The sequence below is a fragment of the Chenopodium album genome, chromosome 20 (genome assembly GCF_948465745.1).
Source record: "Chenopodium album chromosome 20, dcCheAlbu1.1, whole genome shotgun sequence".
Lineage (NCBI taxonomy): Eukaryota > Viridiplantae > Streptophyta > Magnoliopsida > Caryophyllales > Amaranthaceae > Chenopodium > Chenopodium album.
The window spans coordinates 11,855,693-11,873,790 of record NC_137853.1 but is presented as its reverse complement, the minus strand read 5'-3'; the positions used below and the strand labels follow the sequence as shown (position 1 = coordinate 11,873,790).

The following is an 18,098-nucleotide window of genomic DNA, read 5'->3' as shown; positions in this document are numbered from 1 at the left end:
CCCCTGATGTTTTAGTGTGTAATTTGTTTTATGATTAATACAATGCCTTTTCCGATGTAAAAATAAATAAATAAAAGATACATAAGAAAATGCTTGAATTATGAAATTCAATTGAAAACTACCTAATAGATGATACCTATGTTTTTAATCAACATTACAACTAGATATTACTATGGATGTCCAAATCCTTGTTTAATTAGGGTGTTTGATTATTAGTTTAAATTTCCTTCTTTATTAATTTTTGTTGTCTTTTATGTTACATCATTTACATGACAATGCATTTTACAACGGGGGTTATTAAACGTCGCTCCCATTTTACAAGGGAGCGCTCGCATTTTGTAAAGAGATTTCCATTTTTACCCCTAGCAAATAAATACTCACGACTAAGATACTTGTAAAAATAGGTACTGGATTAGTGCTGTCAACACTAATCCAACACAAAATACTGATCCTAAACACAAAATTATTCACGAAAAAAAAAAAAACAAAATCAGAACTCAATATTTGATTATGTTATTAGTGACAACAACATGAAAGAAAGAATTATTAAGGAGTACCAAATCAATGAATTTAATTAATTGAAAACTTAAAAAAAAAAAAAAAAATCTAGAAAAGCATGCATCCGCCCAAAATAATAGGATCCACCTAGGTGGATCCGCCTAATATTTCCAAATCTATCTAGGTAGATCCGAGAATTTTAGGCAGATCGACCTAGGTGGATCCTATTATTTTGGGAGCATCTGAAAATTCCAAAAAAAAAAACAAAAACTTAATTTTCTTTTAATAAAAAACGATTTTTTGGTGGTGGATCAAAAAAAGTGGTGGTGGAACCGATACGGTGGATTCGGGATTTACATGGTACAAATTAGAGGGGACGGTATGATATAATAATAGCCAAATATTGGACGTTCCCTTGTAAAATGGGAGCGATGTTTAGCAGTTCACTTCACGAATTGCTTATGTAACTAAAGATCACAGTAAATAGGGTAACCAAAAAACATAGGAGTATCAAAGTTTCCTTTTTATTTATTTATTTATTTATTTTATTTAATTTTTATTTTTTTGGAACCTCTTGCTGCCCAAAACGTGTTTTACACAAAGGATTTAAAATAAATCAAGCAGCATGCTTGGTGTAATATCAATCTAAGTTGCGTACATTTCTTCGTGATAGTGCAGGATCAGAGACAAGTAGACTAATGCATCATCACATAGTTATATACTGATATTGTCTACTCGAGCCTTAAATTTTGAGCAGTAGCTGTTTGGCCAAAAATCTCCCAAGTCAGTCATCACACATATGACATATCAATACATATTTCTTGTACAACATAACAACGTACCAAATAAAATCATGTTTAAGAAGTTACTTAGGCCAAGAATCAAGATCTTATACCAAAGGTCAATAGTACAAGGCAAAATGATACGAAGAGAATGACTAATTAATCACATTAACTCAATTTCAATATACACTGTTAATTAAAAAAACAATTACATACCAAAACATGTTACATATTTCCACACAAAGCCTGCTGGAGGATCAAAGGAGAATAAATTGAAGAATCGTGCAATTGTAAAAGCAGAGAAAACCTCTTTAGAACACACAAGTCACAGCAGAAAATCAGAAGAAGCTGCTAAATTGATCAGAGAGAGACTTCCGTAAATTGGAATACAAGCCAAATAGTGAATATTGCCGAAGGTTCTGCACTTCATACCAAGAATTAAGAACTGAATAATGCTTATCTGTACCAGAAAAGGCTAATTGTATGCCAAGGCTACAATCCATAGAACCACCTCGATTCTTGCAGTCACTCATTCTGATTGCACAATCCACATTGTTCAGGCAGACAAACTTAGACTTGCCTTTACATGATGCACAACCATCCCTTTTCCAAAACAAATTTTGTAGTCTGCCTTGCTTAAATTCTAGAATCTGCTTCCACAAAAGCAATATATAAGCTTTTAAAGAGGATTAAGAACAGAAAAAGATCCTTCAAAAAAAAAAAAAAAGAACAGAAAAAGAAAACCATGTGATCTCTGATATCCTTACCAGAGTAAAACTGGTCACTACGTGGGTGCTATTTGCAACAAATGTAGGAATGGATCTTGCAGCATATTTTGAGCCAGCAAATGCCACCATATAACCACCAGCTGAATCCTGAAAAATCAACATCCCACTAAAGTTTAGGATAGTCCAATTCAGAAATAGGTATCTCATTTGGCTAAAGGAAGATATGAGATCATATAGATTAAGGACCATTTTGCTTAACATTTCATCACCGAAAGCACTCGAATGAATAGCAATTATTAGACACTAGAGTCAAATATAAGGGAACCAAAAACATGCCAGTAGAGGATATATGGCACTATTATCTTAAGTTAGAGAAGAAGATAAACATGTCAGGATCAACTATCATAATCAGATATCGAGCAAGCTTATGTGCTGAAGCAGGATGAAATTAATATACTAATATAGTGGTCACCACATTTACGCTCAAATTAAGACCTGTTGATATCTAGTCTGAATCTTATTGATCACATACAAATACACAACGCCCTTGCATTGGGATTTGGGAACCTTGATGTATACACTATTCTGTGAAAGAAAAGGTACCTTAACATGGGAAGTATAGAAATTTAAAGTGAAGATTGGGGAAGAGTTTCTGTCTGATTTTCAGCTTGTTTGATAAGAAGAAATGGAGAGAAAAGAAGAGTAGGGAAAGGGAGGGGGATTAAATCCATCGTTTGCATAACAAATGAAGGGGGCGAGGGAAATGGAGGGGAGGAAATGAAGAGAAAATTTATGTTTAATTGTTCCAAATTTGAAAAGATTTGGAAGGAAAACATATTATAAGAAACTGATTAAAGAATTATTCTTTCTCCTCTATTATTTTCTCTCTCCTCCTCCATACTACTATCTCAATTATTTTCCCCCAATTGCTAGGGTTATGGCATTTCTAATAATTCATCTCTTTCAATCTCTTGAATTTTCAAGGTAAAGGCCAAAATAATTCAACATGTTATTGCCTCGCTCCTCCTCTACTCTGCTTCTAATGAATTTTATCATTCAATTTCTAGGTATTGATTGTTCTTCAATGCAACAGTTAATTCGATTTTTAATTTGTTTTTTTTTTCTTCGATGTTTGTTTGAAAATTAGTTCTGGAATGATTCGTTTGAAAATCAATCTGATCTTTCAGATTTATTTACATAAGATTTTAATTTTTTGGGAAGAACATAGGATTTTAATTTTTGCTTGATGTTTAATTGCCGCTAGTCAGTATTTTGCTGTTTTTGTTTTTTTTTTTTTTTTTTAAATTAGGTTTACAATACAAATATTAACGGTATAATTTTTTGAAAAATCAGTATAATTTTGATGGCAACCCATTAAGAATCAATCAAAAATGGTGAATGCCCCTCCCCTTCCTCCCTTTTCTCCTTTATCCAAACAAGGAAGGTTTAACTTCTTCTTCCTTCCCCTCCCCTTCTCTTCCCTCCCCTCCCTACCCCTTCCCTCCCTTTCCATCCTGATAGTGTATCCAAACAAGCTGTTAATTCAATCAGAGGCCAGAGCTACCAAATTTTCATTTCTGCAAAAGGACTTACAGCTATAAGTTGTACATATACAGTGTTAGGAGAAAGATGTCCATGGAACATTAAATGAGAGGCAGCCGGATCATGAGAGATTAGTTTAGCCATTTGGGGGAAAGAAATAGGACTTATATTAATTATATATGCAAGCATTGATGCCTCTATAGAAACATTAAGATAAAAAATAAAATAAAAAAATAAACCCAAAAAAAAAAAAAAATTGTTTCATAAACGTGGGAGAAACCCATCTAATGCAACGGAGGGCTTGGTAATTTCTGCTTCACGGAAAATTTCAAGGCATTAGTTTCTTTCAAAGACTTCTGGATGTAGGCCAATGTGCCACAAAGGAAAATGCATTTCATATGCACTAAGCTCACTCACCTTTATCCCCTCTCTCCTTTGTCTCAATAAAATAATGAAGGGCAGGGCATTTAGTCCCTATCAAAACGCTAGCAAATATAATGTAGGCTGACAAATCAAAGTTCTAAACAATCATTCTTATATAGTTATATGTGCTAGCTTTTACTAAATTCAAATATTACACAATAACTGAAAGAGCATAACAGCATCTGCAACCTTAGCTATAGAAGGCCATATAAACCGTTTTTGTTCACAACCTACTTTAGGTTTTGAATAAGAAAGGATTTTAGGGCGGTATGGGTTGTGTCTAATTTTGTTTGATAATGAACTTTTCTCTTTAAAACCCATAACTTGGAGGATGAGGAATGGGATAAATAATAATTAGTCATTTTCTCAAACAAGCGCAAGGTATGGGTTAAACAAACCAACACCTCATACCTAAATTGCAGAACGCAAGCACCCTGAAGCTAAGGCCTAAATTCCAACAAGAGAGAACTGTAAAAATCATCTTTAGTATATCACAACTAGATTAAGGACCAAATTTTTGTCCACCAAAACATTCATCCAGGCATGTGAGTGATGAGACATAGCTGACATACATAAGGCTAGGTGTTTAAAAAGATGCTAGGAAAAAACGAAGAAAACAACATACTTTTAAATTGCATGCCCAAGGAAATTGGGGAGCGGGAGAGAGCGTGATAATTTTAAATGTGGGGGGGTGTTCTGAAATTCCAAGCTCAATAAGCTGACCGGTCTATATTGGCTTTCCCTAAATCAAAATTCATGGGGATGAGAGCTTCAATTCACTATGTTGTGGATCTATGGAATATCTGAAACAGAGAATGTACTAATGCAACAATGTAGCTTAGATTTTGGATGATGAATCTTGAAATACTTGCTCCTCTTTTACGGTTTTTAGATGTAACACAAGGGGGTGCCACAGTTTTATACAATTTTCAATGGGTTGCCTTTGCTTTAATGTGAATCAAGAAAAGAATTAAAAATATATCTTACATCAGCCACCAAAACTCCCAACTCAACTAATCCACCTTTGCGGCTCTGCCGTACATTGTCCAACCACCACCACCCAAATTGCACTATTTGGTGGGCGCCAGAAAAGAGTATACATAAACTCTTTTAGCATCTGATTTTCTGGCTTCTAGTGGTGCCTGAATTTATGGCACCGTTGAAGGTGGGTGCTGATGGTGGGCACCAAGTGGGGAAGATGGGTTTTAATGGAAGTGAGGGTAGGGTTTGAGTGATTAACAGATGCTTGATAATAGAAAGGATGACAATGGTGGATGGCCGTGGTTAGCAAAGAATTTAGGAAGCTTAGATATAAAGATCATGGTGGGCTTTACAGAAGGATCAGGGGGACCGAAAGCTGGTATGGAATAGCATATCAGTACAGTATTATTTTGAGGAACCAGTATAACTACAGTACTGGTAAATCCAACAAAATAGAACACAAAATCAAGGAGAATTGATACTTCTTTCACAAGAATGCTTTTGTTATGGCTTGTCCACTATCAAACTTGTACAGCAATTAAAATACTGGTAATAGTATGAAACCCACCACCACCATACCCCCCTCCCCCCAGGCGCCATGGAGGACTATTTGGGGGAGCTAGAGTGGGTAAAACAATACTTATTATGGAATTGAAATAATGAGCATTGGCTAGATTTGTCCTTTTCTTGAGAAATGAGTTAGGGGTTATTTAATTCAAACAAAGCACATTCCATTTCATACTTAAGTTAGAGAAGGTACATTAGAATTCATCAAATACTTGTGCAACAAAATGCAATACAACACTATATTGTATGAAAGCACAACACAGTCCAGCTGTTAACATTCTAACCACCAAAATTCATGTCTCTCATTAAATACAAGAAACGACTGGTTTAAGTTTGGGCAAATATTACACCTCAAAGTATGATAGTATTGAGACAAACACCAACCGAGCTGAAATAGAGAGACGAAACTGACTAAAATGGAATCAACAGAAAAAATAAATTCAAAATAACAAGGCCTAACTCTAGCAACAAAACCAAGGTCATGTCATCAATGCCAATAAATTCAAGGGACAACTCAACGTCCTTTTGATGTTCAAAGAGCTTCTCAATCTATCACCAGTCACCAGTGCATAAGGTTCACATATCATACATAGAAAACAACTAGTTTGACCTATAATAAGAGAATAAGACACTCTAGTCAAGCAAAAGAGCTTAAGAACCCCGATACCTTCCAATAACCTATGACCCATGAACATATAGCAATTGAAAGGATGGCAAAACATCAACTGTTGTCACAAAATAAAGAAAAATCCTCTCATAGCTTACAATAGCTCTCACTCAGACTCACTTCAAACTTAACCAACAAAATCCTAGTGCCTTGTATTTGGAGGAGAAAGAGAACTTTGGAACACCAATTTGTGGAATGTTTTCAGTGATACATGGCTCTAGTCTTCAGAAACACTCAGCACCATAGTAACATGAGCAAGATTAGATTTTGATTGGCAATATTGCTGACGGGGGAATCAAGAATGCTCAAGGATGCTTTCAAGGATTTTAAGAAGATTTTGGCACATCCAATAATTTACAGTGCGCTCAACTGCAAAGACGACTGCAAGACAATAACAACAGTGATTTAAATGCATAATACCCGACAACCTTTCTTCCGGCTGGAATGTTTGTCATGAATTCGACCAATCATGGAGTATAGTTCCCAATGTTTACCCATTATACATCCTACATAACTACAAAACGCCTTCCAACAGCATTTCAGCACTAAATTATAAAACTCACATTCATGGCTTGTTATCGCTACATCAATACAACATCACCAAGATTAACTAAAAACCATAGTCCAAAATACGTTCCTTAGATTATAAACATTAATCCAATGACACCACATATCATATAGACCTACCACCTCTGCAATTTTATCCCAGTAACTAAAGATATACAATCTGCTCAACAATCAGGTCAAACACTCAAATATACTTCTACCAAAACAAACCCGAAAACTGGAAACATTTTATGGTTCAAATAAATTGAAATACACTAGCAATACTCAAATCACTACGATCCGATCTCACAATAAAAACAAACAACACTTCCGAATCCAACCAAACAAATTAAAAACCCCAATTAAAAACAAACCCTAATTGAACAACGAGAATCAAAACCCTAAATTCAAAAATTAGCGAAAAAGAAAGAAGGAAGAGTAACATACCGGGCTGAAAGAAGAAGCATTAATGGTGAGAAGAGAGATCTCATCAACCTTAGGTCGGAAAAGCGCAATTTGAGAGCTACTGGAGGAGAGAGAAAGTCGTCGATCGCAAGGAGAGAGCTGAAGCGAGGCATTATTGTTGAGGAAGAAAGAAGTTTTGGAAGAGAAAGCAAGGCCGAAGGCGAAGCCATCGTCGCGCTGAACTGTAGTGTCACGACAAGGGGAGTAGACATGGTTGTTGTCGCCTGCTTGAACTGAGATCGTTGTAATGGCGAGGATGAAGATGGTGATGGTGATGGCGAAGGTCCACCTTGAAGGTCCTCCCATGGCGGAAGAATGTTCTGGAAAGTGGAGTTTGTGGGGTTTGTTTTTCCGGCGACAGGGTGGTGGAGAGGGAAGTGGAAATAACGTGGGTGATGTACTTTGTATGTGTGATGTGATGAAAATTGGTGGAGAAAGGGAGAATCCAACTTTGGACAGTTGGATTTACAACTTTGAATTTAGATTTTTGAAATAATTAATAACTCAATCTAATTTTTTTTTACAATTAAATAATTCAAATGTCACGTAAACAAAATTGACTAATGAGATTTTAATGTTTAAATTAATTAAATACTACCTCCGTTAAGTTTTATTTGCAACTTTGGGGTGCAACACAGATCCCAAGTCAAAATTTCATAATGGTGATTATGGAATAAAAGGGTTTGTGATTAAGGAGGAGAGAGAGAAATTAAACATGATTAGTAAACTACCCAAGCCACTCACTAGGTGACGAGGCCACCACCACCGACACCACCTAAATTAGACTAGCCACCACCACTGGAACCACCGACACCCCCCTAAACCTAGACTACCGACACCACTACCGAAACTCCCAAACCCAGACCACCGCAACCACCGACACAGCCGAACTCCCAAACCAAGACCACCACAACCAGCGACACTGACGAAACTCCCAAACCCAGACCACCACAACCACTGACACCGTCGAAACACCCTAAACCCGACCTAGACCACCGATCGACACTAGCGAAACCCCACTGAAACCCCTAACACCACCTAAATCTAGACAACCCATCAACACCGACACCATCGACACCACCCATAAAACCCACGAAAATCACTAAAACCACCCATAAACCCACCGAAAATAATCGAAACCATCCATAAACACACAATATATCACCGAAACCACCCCACAAATCCAATGAAACCCTTATACCTTGAATACCCACAAACCCACGAGGCCACGAAAATCATCCATGCATTCCACGCACGAAACAACATGTGGATCAGAGTCTTGCTGCAAAACCACCATAGCCACGACGACGTTGCTGCTAGTGCTTGCCGGATCGGAGTCGAAATCAATGGAGGTTGCGATTGAGAGGAGAGAGAAAGAGCCAAGTTGGGAGTTGTTAGATCTAGATTAAGTTGTTAGTGTAATGTAATTAATCATTTAAGTGAATGTTTCCCTACCTTATAAAAAGTAGAAAACTACTCTTATGAATAGTGTAATGCCTATTATATCCTTCAAATGTGTTACATATATACCCTCATTAATATATACAGGCTATTTTTAATGAATAGTGTTTAGACAACTATACCCTTTAAAATATTTATTTATTTTTATGCTTTTCATTAATGTTAGTTATCTTGAACATTTATATCTCCTAAATATAGTTGTTATATATTTTCTCTTATTGTTAATTTAACTAAATTTGTGATTTAAAAGCCAAACCAAAAAAAACCTTCTAGTTTTGGCTAGCTATGATGCGCGCATCACGCGCGTTAGCTGCCCTAGTAATTTTTAAAATAAGGACAATATTGACATTTCAAGCAAAAAAAACTTACTAAAAAGGGTAAGATTTGGGAAAGTTGCAAATAATACTAAGCATCCAAATATAGTAAAAGTTGCAAATAAAACTTAACAGAGGTAGTACAAAATATTATCTTTTGAGATTAGGAATTTTATCTAATATTTTAAAACTAATATTATAACAATTTTATTACTCCACCACTAGAATTCGCCTTCTCTTTATCCTCCACCTTATAACCACCACCAAACTGTTAGAGGACCAACTCAACCCACTTGAATGTGGAGGGTGGATGAGATTTGAACTCGTGACCTTTGTGTCACGCTAATTCTTGATACCATATTAAGTGACCAATTCAACTAAAAACTTAAGCTGATGGTTGAATTGATGCCCAAGAGTTCTATCACAAACCCTCTCCTTTTTCCCACCTCGAAAACCACATAATACTGTAAGAGCATCTCCAATGGTTTATTAAAAGGACTTGCTTGCAAATTTAGAAAGTATAAAAACTGAAAGTTGACCATTGGCACAACATTAGCAACCCTGCTTGGATGAGCAACACTGCTTGAAAGTTTAAAGCAAATGCATTTTTTTATTTATTTAAAATTTAATGCAAATTTATTCAATTTCCACCAATTGAAATACTACTATGTGTGAAATAGTTTGGCATGCAAAACGCTATATAGATAAAAAAAAAAAATACAGTACTTTGTTTTTTTTTTTGAATAGAAATACATAGTACTTGATATCATGATATGTCACTAGACTACTGTATGATGTATTTCTGGTTTTTTAGATGTTTATCTTTATCATGATCTTTATAAACATTTTAATTTTTTTGAGTCATAAATTGCTTTTTTTTTTTTTTTTTTTTTTTTTTGGTGATATTATTTGTAGACTAAAATTTAAACATATTATTTGTAGATTAAAATATTAAACATATAAAAAAAATAACAAATATTTGATGAGGCAAGCTACAAAGTATTGTAGCCAACTAATGTGGAACTTTGTAGCTTAAATCTTTGTAGCTTTAAAATCTGACGTGGCAAAACAAACTACAATGTATTGTAGCCTTGCCGTTGGAGATGCTCTAAGTTAAACTAGCCTTCTGGCCCGTGCAATGCATGGATTATTCATAGACTATTGAATTGAAAGATGAATTATAAAATATCAATAAGTTATTATGGTTATAATGTGTAATGACTGTAATCTGAAACATGATTAAAGAAATTAAATTTTTGGAATTTTAATTGAAAATGAGGATTAAATAAAGAAGGTGGATGGGAAAAGAAGAGAAAAAGCAAAAAGTTGAATTGAAAAGGGGAAATGAAGATGAAGTGGGCATGGAATATGAAGTATAATTTTAATGAAAGAATTAAAGAAAAATATGTAATAACAAATTAAAAATCTAAGAAGACATGTGGCACTTGGGTTAGAGAAAAAGATATTGAAGTGTAATAGGATGGAGACATGTGTTTTTCTTGGTTAGAGTTTTTAAATACTAATAAGGCCCTGTTCTTTTGAGCTTCTGGGCAGAGCAGAACAGAACAGATTTTAGAATAGCAAAGCAGAGCAGAGCCGAGCCGAGCCGAGCAGAGCAGAGTAGAGCAGATTTCAACATTATTATTAATACTATTATTAATGTTATTATTATTAATGTTGTTGTTGTTGTTGTTGTTGTTGTTGTTGTTGTTGTTGTTGTTGTTGTTGTTATTATTATTATTATCATCATCATCATCATAAGAAAAAACCTACAAAGTCAATAAATTTACAAGAAATTGGTGGGGAGCCGAGATAAAATTTATAATTATTATTATAATATTATAATAATAATAAAATATTATTATTAGTCAAAAGATAAAAGACAACGGTTTACTTATGTTTATTTCACAAAAATTTTAAAATATAATGATTTAATGAGTAATAATGATTTTACTTATAAATTTGTCCTAATCGTATATTTTGAACCCTAAAATAATAATAATATACAAAGTACTACTAGAAAACAACCTCTTTTTTTTTAATTCTTAAATTGTATGGAAAGATTTGAAAATTAATTCAACTCTATAACTAACAATCAATACCCATTGTGATTCCAATATCAAATGTTTATAAAAGAAATTGTTATTAATTGTCATTATTATTATTATTATTATTTATTTATTTGAAAGACTTGTTATAACCATTAGAAATTATTAATAATAATATTATTAAATATTCATTCTTAATAGTTTGAATTATTAAATATTATTATTGATAATTATTTTTATTAATTATTATTATGATTAATAAATATTAATTATTATTAATATTAATAATTATTAAAATTATTTTTAATATTAATAATTATTATAATTATTCAAAATAATAAATTATTATCATCAATAGAATATTAATTATTATTATTGAATATTAATTATTATTTTTGTTATTATTAATTATTATTTGAAAATAGAGCCGAGCAGAGCAGAGCCGAGCAGATTTCTTTTAAGCAAAGCATAGCAGAGCAGAGCAGCTTTAATTTAAGCAGAGCAGAGCAGGGCTCAGCAGAGCAGAGCAGAGCAGCTCTAAAGAACGAGGCCTAAGTATAGATAAGTTTATAATATACTGTCCCTATCCCTATATTTTTGCTTCATTGCTAAACAAGTTTATATTAGTGATTACTAGGTTAGGTCCCGTGCCATGCACGGTAATTTTAATTATTATTTTTAAATTAACAATGAATTTTTTCTAAAATGTTATATGGTGTAATGAATTTATTATAAAATACCCTATAATTAATTATTATAAAAGAGCATATTAGCACGGTAGTTATTATATTATAAAAGTATATAATTATCTTTTAAAAAATATATCAATAGGTATGTGGTGGGGATGGGGCGGGTACAACCTAAAATCCACCCTTGCCCCATCACCCATGGTGGGTATGGTTTTTATCCTCATGCCTGCCTCGCCACCCGCCAAACCGAGACCCATCCCTAGTTGTTAATAACCTGACTTTTTATTTATGTATATCACAAATTATGTTAAGAACTTGATTTTTTCTCTTTCATTGATTTTTAGTTGTTAATAATAGTTAATATTTATTTGTAGAAGGATACATCAAATTTTTAATTTAATCTATTTTTTAATATTTGAAATTCAAAAAACTTTCTTGGATTTTTTAACACATAATTAAATATAAATAAATAAAATTATTGTTGTAATAAGTAGTACATAATATTATGGCACAATTATATTAAAAATCTGATTTACTATTTTTTTTGTTCTTTAGTTTCTATATTTGTCAATTTACTCTGTATATGTTATGGAAAGACATATCAAATTTCTTATATATGTATTATTTTGCTATCTTTTTATTTATGTATGAGATTTGTCAAATCTTTTATTTATGCATTATTTTGCTATTTTCTATTTATGTATAAGATTTGTTTGCTAAAGTTGTTTTTTTTTAAAAAAAAAAACTAAAGGACACACCAGAAAATGACACGTGTCATTGCTGGTGTGTCTTTTAGTATATAGTTATTGATTGATTGATTGATTCATCCGGCTACACAATAGATGCATTATTTAAAAAATCCCTTTAATTTATCCTTTTGCTATGTGCTTAACTCCTCCATCAAATCTTAGAGCAACTCCAATGGTTGTAGCTAGGGACTTGCTTGCAATTTTAAATAGTCCCTAGCTACTAGCTTGACCATTGGAGCCAAAATATGTAATTAGCTTAATCAAGCAAATTAGCTTTGCCAAGCTAATTTGCTTGAAAAAAACTTGCCAAAAAGAAAATGTTAAAAGTCAATTAGTAATTAAGATAAAAATAATAAATTAATAATTTAAATAGTAAGCTAATAGCTAGTCATTGGGGATAAAACTAGCTACAAACATAATTAGCTTGAAAGCTTATGTGGTATGACAAGCTAATTTGACAATTGGCTTGTCATTGAAGTTGCTCTTATGCTTATTTGCTTAAGTCCTCCATCAAATCTAGAAATCCGGAATCGTAACAAGTGAAAGCCAAAAACAATACTCAACTCTAATACTCGTATCATCTAGAGCAGGTAGATTATTAACATAATTTTATCCTGTCAAAAAAAAACAGTTCACATAATTTCCACGAGAATGACGCCTACAATGAAGTCATACGGGGCTCTCGGGGAAAAGAACCTGTTACCTTTTAACCTTTATAACGTCATTTTCTTATCTTACATTCTCTCTCATCAATTCTTTTGTCTCTACACAATTCTATTAATACTCGCATTGTACATTTCTCTTCAATTAATTTTTTCTTTATTCTATCAAAAAAAATTCAGAAATTAGAATTAACAATGGAAGGGAATTTGCAATATTTTGAGTTAAATACAGGAGCCAAAATTCCATCTATTGGGCTTGGTACCTATTCAACTCCTCCACAAATTGTTGCTGCTGCTGTTAAGGTTTTCTCTCCTCTGCCTTTATGTATTGTATTATTACCGTACTTTGATAATAATTGCCCATTATTATTTCTTAAAATTAGTGGGATTTTGGTTTTTTGATTAGTATTTGTTAAATTCTATGTAATTGAAGTTAATTTTGTTGCAAAATTTGGTTAATTTTAGTCAAAACATGCTCTTTGCATACCCAAACATAAATCTATATAGAATAGAGTAGTTGAAGAGTTTTATTTTATTCCAAAGAAAAATACATTGTACAACATGTATACTCTGTTTAATTTAGATTTACTTCCTTCCATGTAAAAAACACTTTATAGGGTGTTGAATTGTTGATAGTTTATTACTCCCTCCGTTCCCTGAAAGAACGACCTATTTGGTCTAATTTTAGTCTCAAAAAGAATGACCCATTTGCATTAAAACACCCACCAATTTGCAACAATATTTGTGTAAAATTAGCTTTCTCATATAAAAATTTGATTTTTCATGTAATTTTATTACTTTTTTTTCTAATTTATCTTTCTAACATACTTTTACTTCTTTTTATTTAACTTTCTTAATACCTGCGTAATCAACCCAAACAGGTCGTTCTTTTGGGGACGGAGGGAGTAAGTAAGTATATGTTGAGGAAAAAAAAAAGTTTTGATTAAATTAAGAGTGAAGACCATGAAAGAGATTGATTATAAAATTAAAAAATTTAAGTTTATCAACAAGATAGATAAAAAGGAAATAAAAATAAAATTAAGGGGTATTTTTGTATATAATTCTACTTTCATTGAATGTGGTCCCATATTTTTTTGATTTTATTACGAAACTGTTATGTTGAATGGAAAAGTTGTCACTTTATTTACGAAAGTGTACTTGATTTGTGTTTTTTGTGTCTGTTTGGTTGACAAGGAATACATGAATTTTGATTGACATTGGACTGATTGGAGTATTTAAGTAGGGTGATTGAAATAGATAGTTATGCAACATATGATCTAAGCAATGTTCTATTGTTCTTTTATCTTGGAGGAAAAATAAATTTAAAGTAAAACGAGTTTGTAAAAGTGTAAAGGGGCTAATAAGCTTATTTAATGGCTAACAAGTTTTATGCCAAAATTAAAAGGAGTTTTATGAGTTCAATAGAAGTTTTCAGTACATTTAGAAGTTTTCAGTATATAGAGGAGTTTTATGATTCAACTACATATTACATACATTTAGAAGTTTTCAGCTGCAACGAATATAGTCCTAGTGTGGTCTCTAGTGATCTTTATCATATCTTCGAGGAGCATAGACGAGGGTACCTTCAGGATGACATGACAAGGGTTCCATCTATAGCCACAATTTGCCTCATCAATAGTCTGCATTCATAGTAGCTCCCATCTAACTGGTTTTAAATTGTCTGTAAGATTAATTCTAGACTATTTAGATTAGATGGAATCAGTCATGATTCCGAATTCTTATATTATGTCTTGCTTATTGCCAAATCCAAAGTGTGGATTCTACCCCATACATTGTTACAAATTCCCACAAAGCCATGATCACTTTGGGGAAATTTGGTGAAGCCATGAATGAGAAACAAAAGGCCAATTAACCAATAGGTAAATTGCACTGTAACAAACTAACAATGCATATTCTTGGGCTATGGAAAGTTTTGACAGATATTTAAATGTGGTTATGTTATTTAGAGCGTTATTTTGTTCTCGTTGTCTAACAAATTAGCAGGAACCTTCTTGACTTCTGTTGGTAGATTAAACCATACATTATTTTTATTATACTGTTATATACTTCGTATGTATCAGTAATTCATGTAGATGTGTACCTATGAGGCTATCAGCTTCTTAATGTGATTTAATTGTCAAAGCATATGCTAGCTCATTCTGATGTAGCTCACTTATTTTACCTGATGCAGTTGGGCTACAGACACATTGATTGTGCACATATCTATGGAAATGAGAAGGAGGTAATTATGAAATTTAACCATAAATATTCAATGTTCTCTTTATATAAAAAAAAAAAAAAATAAATAAATTTGTATCATAAAGATCTACTCCAATTTGACTTACTTTTTCCCCCATTCTTGCTCACATGATAATGCTTTCCTTGATTAATAGATTGGAGTTGTTTTAAAGGAGTTGTTTGAAGAAGGGATAGTGAAGCGAGAGGAGTTATTCATCACCTCCAAACTATGGTGAATATTGAAACTTTAAAAGGCTTGTTTTGAGTATAATCTTGTATTCAAGCCTGGCTAGAATTTTTTCACTATATATATTTATTAATTTTATGGTATAATTTAAGAAGATGATTATGTTTAGCATGAAGGACGAACATTTATCACTTGGTTTAATTTATGTGATTATGCAGGAACTTTGATCATGAACCAGAAGATGTTCCAAAGGCGCTAGATAGGACTTTGAGTGACCTTCAACTTGAATACTTGGACCTATATCTTGTATGTAACTTATTTTAATTGAGAAATTACTAAATGGTTTTTTTTTTAATCAATCTACTTGAATTCTAATTTATCATATTAATGCCTTTTCTTGGATCCTATTGTTGTATGAAAGATCCACTGGCCAGTAAAGGAGAAAAAAGGATTATCTGGTAACAATCCTGAGAGATACATTCCAGCAGACATACCTAGTACATGGAAAGCAATGGAGGCGCTATATGATTCAGGTAGGGTTCGAGCCATCGGAGTTAGCAATTTCTCTATAAAGAAACTTGACAACCTTCTTGAATCTACCCGTATTACTCCTGCTGTAAACCAAGTTGAATGTCATCCTATGTGGCAACAAGAGAAGCTGCATGAATTTTGCAAAACAAAGAGCATTCATCTATCTGTAAGTGTCCCAAACTCCCAATTTGATGATTTTGTAGTGCTTTCAAATATGATATGCCTGTAAATTCTGGCAAAAGGTTAACCTTTTGAAGCTGTTTTATTGTGAGTGGTGTGGGGATTGATCCATGTATGGTTTTGTCACTAGTCTTGCTACTATTTGTAGTGTACACTGGCATATTTCTTTTGCATTGTAGTTTTGCTTAAAGATTTAGATAGAATTTCAAGTAAATTTCTTGTCTCTCAGGGATATTCACCACTGGGTTCTCAAGCTTCTGCTGCAAAAATTAAATCAATTCTTGCCGATCCTATTCTCACTACGATTGCAAAGGAGCTAGGAAAATCTCCTGCACAAGTAGCTCTTCGCTGGGGGCTTCAGAAGGGCCATAGTGTACTGCCTAAAACCTCAAATGAAGCAAGGTTGAAGGAGAATTTGGATATTTTTGATTGGTCAATTCCAGAAAGTTTACTCTGCAAACTTTCTGAGATTCAGCAGGCAAGTACCCATCTTAACACTTTATGCAACCTAACTTCATTTAGTACTGTTCCAGTCTGGTAATCTATGTAAGTGAATGCATATTTTCATTACTGGAATGTTGTGCTGAAGTATGTTGAATTTGATTAATGCATATATATGCTAGCTAGGGTGTCATGTTGGTTTCGCACATGTTAAATACCTTTTCTTTGGGGGCTGCAGGAAAAATTTGTTAAAGGCAGGGATATGGTACATGAGACATTTGCTGGCTACAAGAGTCTCGAAGAACTATGGGATGAGCAAGTCTGATCATCAACTCATATTAAGTTCAATAAGGTTTTATACTTTTATTCCACTGGGTAGACTATGTTTTAATGGTGTTACCTACCTTAAGATCTATGATTTGAAATAAATGTCTTTAACCTTTTAGTTTCATTTATGTAATTTTTATTTTTATTTTATAGTTTATCGAAAAATAAGAATCGTTGATGAAATTTGTTTCTAAATTCCTTATGAATTTTTTCCCCATTTTGACTTATGTTCACTTAGATGAGGCAGTGTTGCAATGATCTATAGTATCACTTGGCATGAGTCCTATTCTGCTAACTTGAACTGAAATTGACCCGACCCGAACCTGAACCCGATCTGAAGCTAGATTGACCCGACATAACCTGATCCTAATTTAACCCGACATCTGATTTGACCTGACTTGAATACCCGAACTGACAGCTCTACTCTACTGTGAGAATCCTATTGTGCAAGCTATATATTATATATAGAAAAGGCAATTGGATTTGGCTCAGGTTGCTCTAATGTTAAAGTATGTCATTGGGTTGAACAACTAGCCGCCGATATTGCTATGTAAGAAAAAAAAAAAAATGTTTTTACTTAACCAAGTAATTATACCAGAGGCTTTACATGATTTGGACTCTATACTTAACAGAAATTTTAAAAATTGCCCTCATGATTCTTAGGTGAGTAAATGTAAAAGTTGGGTACTAAAGTATGACAATTGTTGCAGATTGAGTACCAAAGTTTGGGATGTTGCAAATTGGGTACTAAAGTTTGGATTGCCTGAGAGTTTAGCTGTTAGAACCGATTACCATCATTGAACAACTAAACATATTTTTTTTTAAAAAAAAATTCCATTCTTGGAAGTACAACAATGGCTAATTAAAAACTAGCCATTACAGATAAACAGGGCATATAGACCAGTTATTTGGAGATCAAAAACATTAAAATTTATATGTTCTTCTCAAATTTGTTAAAATTTCTTAATTTGTTGAACTCCAACAGCCAAAAAATGTATGTTACAAATTAGCTGCTGCTTTTCAAAAAATGTATCTCCATGCTTGACTGTATTGGCAGCTTTGCAACAAAGAA

At 33.1% G+C, this 18,098-nt stretch overlaps 2 protein-coding genes across 2 annotated transcripts; one reads left to right on the top strand and one right to left on the bottom strand.

Annotated features, from left to right (window-relative positions):
• Positions 1-1,421: 1,421 nt before the first annotated feature.
• On the bottom strand, positions 1,422-7,645 carry LOC145597584 (uncharacterized). Its single transcript, XM_081653784.1, has 3 exons — positions 7,182-7,645; positions 2,048-2,155; positions 1,422-1,930 (listed from the first exon to the last, which is right to left on the bottom strand). Exons 1-3 carry the CDS (start codon positions 7,503-7,505, stop codon positions 1,619-1,621), a joined length of 744 nt encoding a protein of 247 aa, XP_081509910.1. The 5' UTR covers positions 7,506-7,645; the 3' UTR covers positions 1,422-1,618.
• A 5,623-nt stretch (positions 7,646-13,268) lies between these two features.
• Positions 13,269-17,237, top strand: LOC145597583 (NADPH-dependent aldo-keto reductase, chloroplastic-like). The gene is made up of 7 exons (XM_081653783.1): positions 13,269-13,425; positions 15,314-15,364; positions 15,516-15,592; positions 15,766-15,853; positions 15,969-16,244; positions 16,488-16,736; positions 16,938-17,237. Exons 1-7 carry the CDS (start codon positions 13,318-13,320, stop codon positions 17,022-17,024), a joined length of 936 nt encoding a protein of 311 aa, XP_081509909.1. The 5' UTR covers positions 13,269-13,317; the 3' UTR covers positions 17,025-17,237.
• Positions 17,238-18,098: the final 861 nt, after the last annotated feature.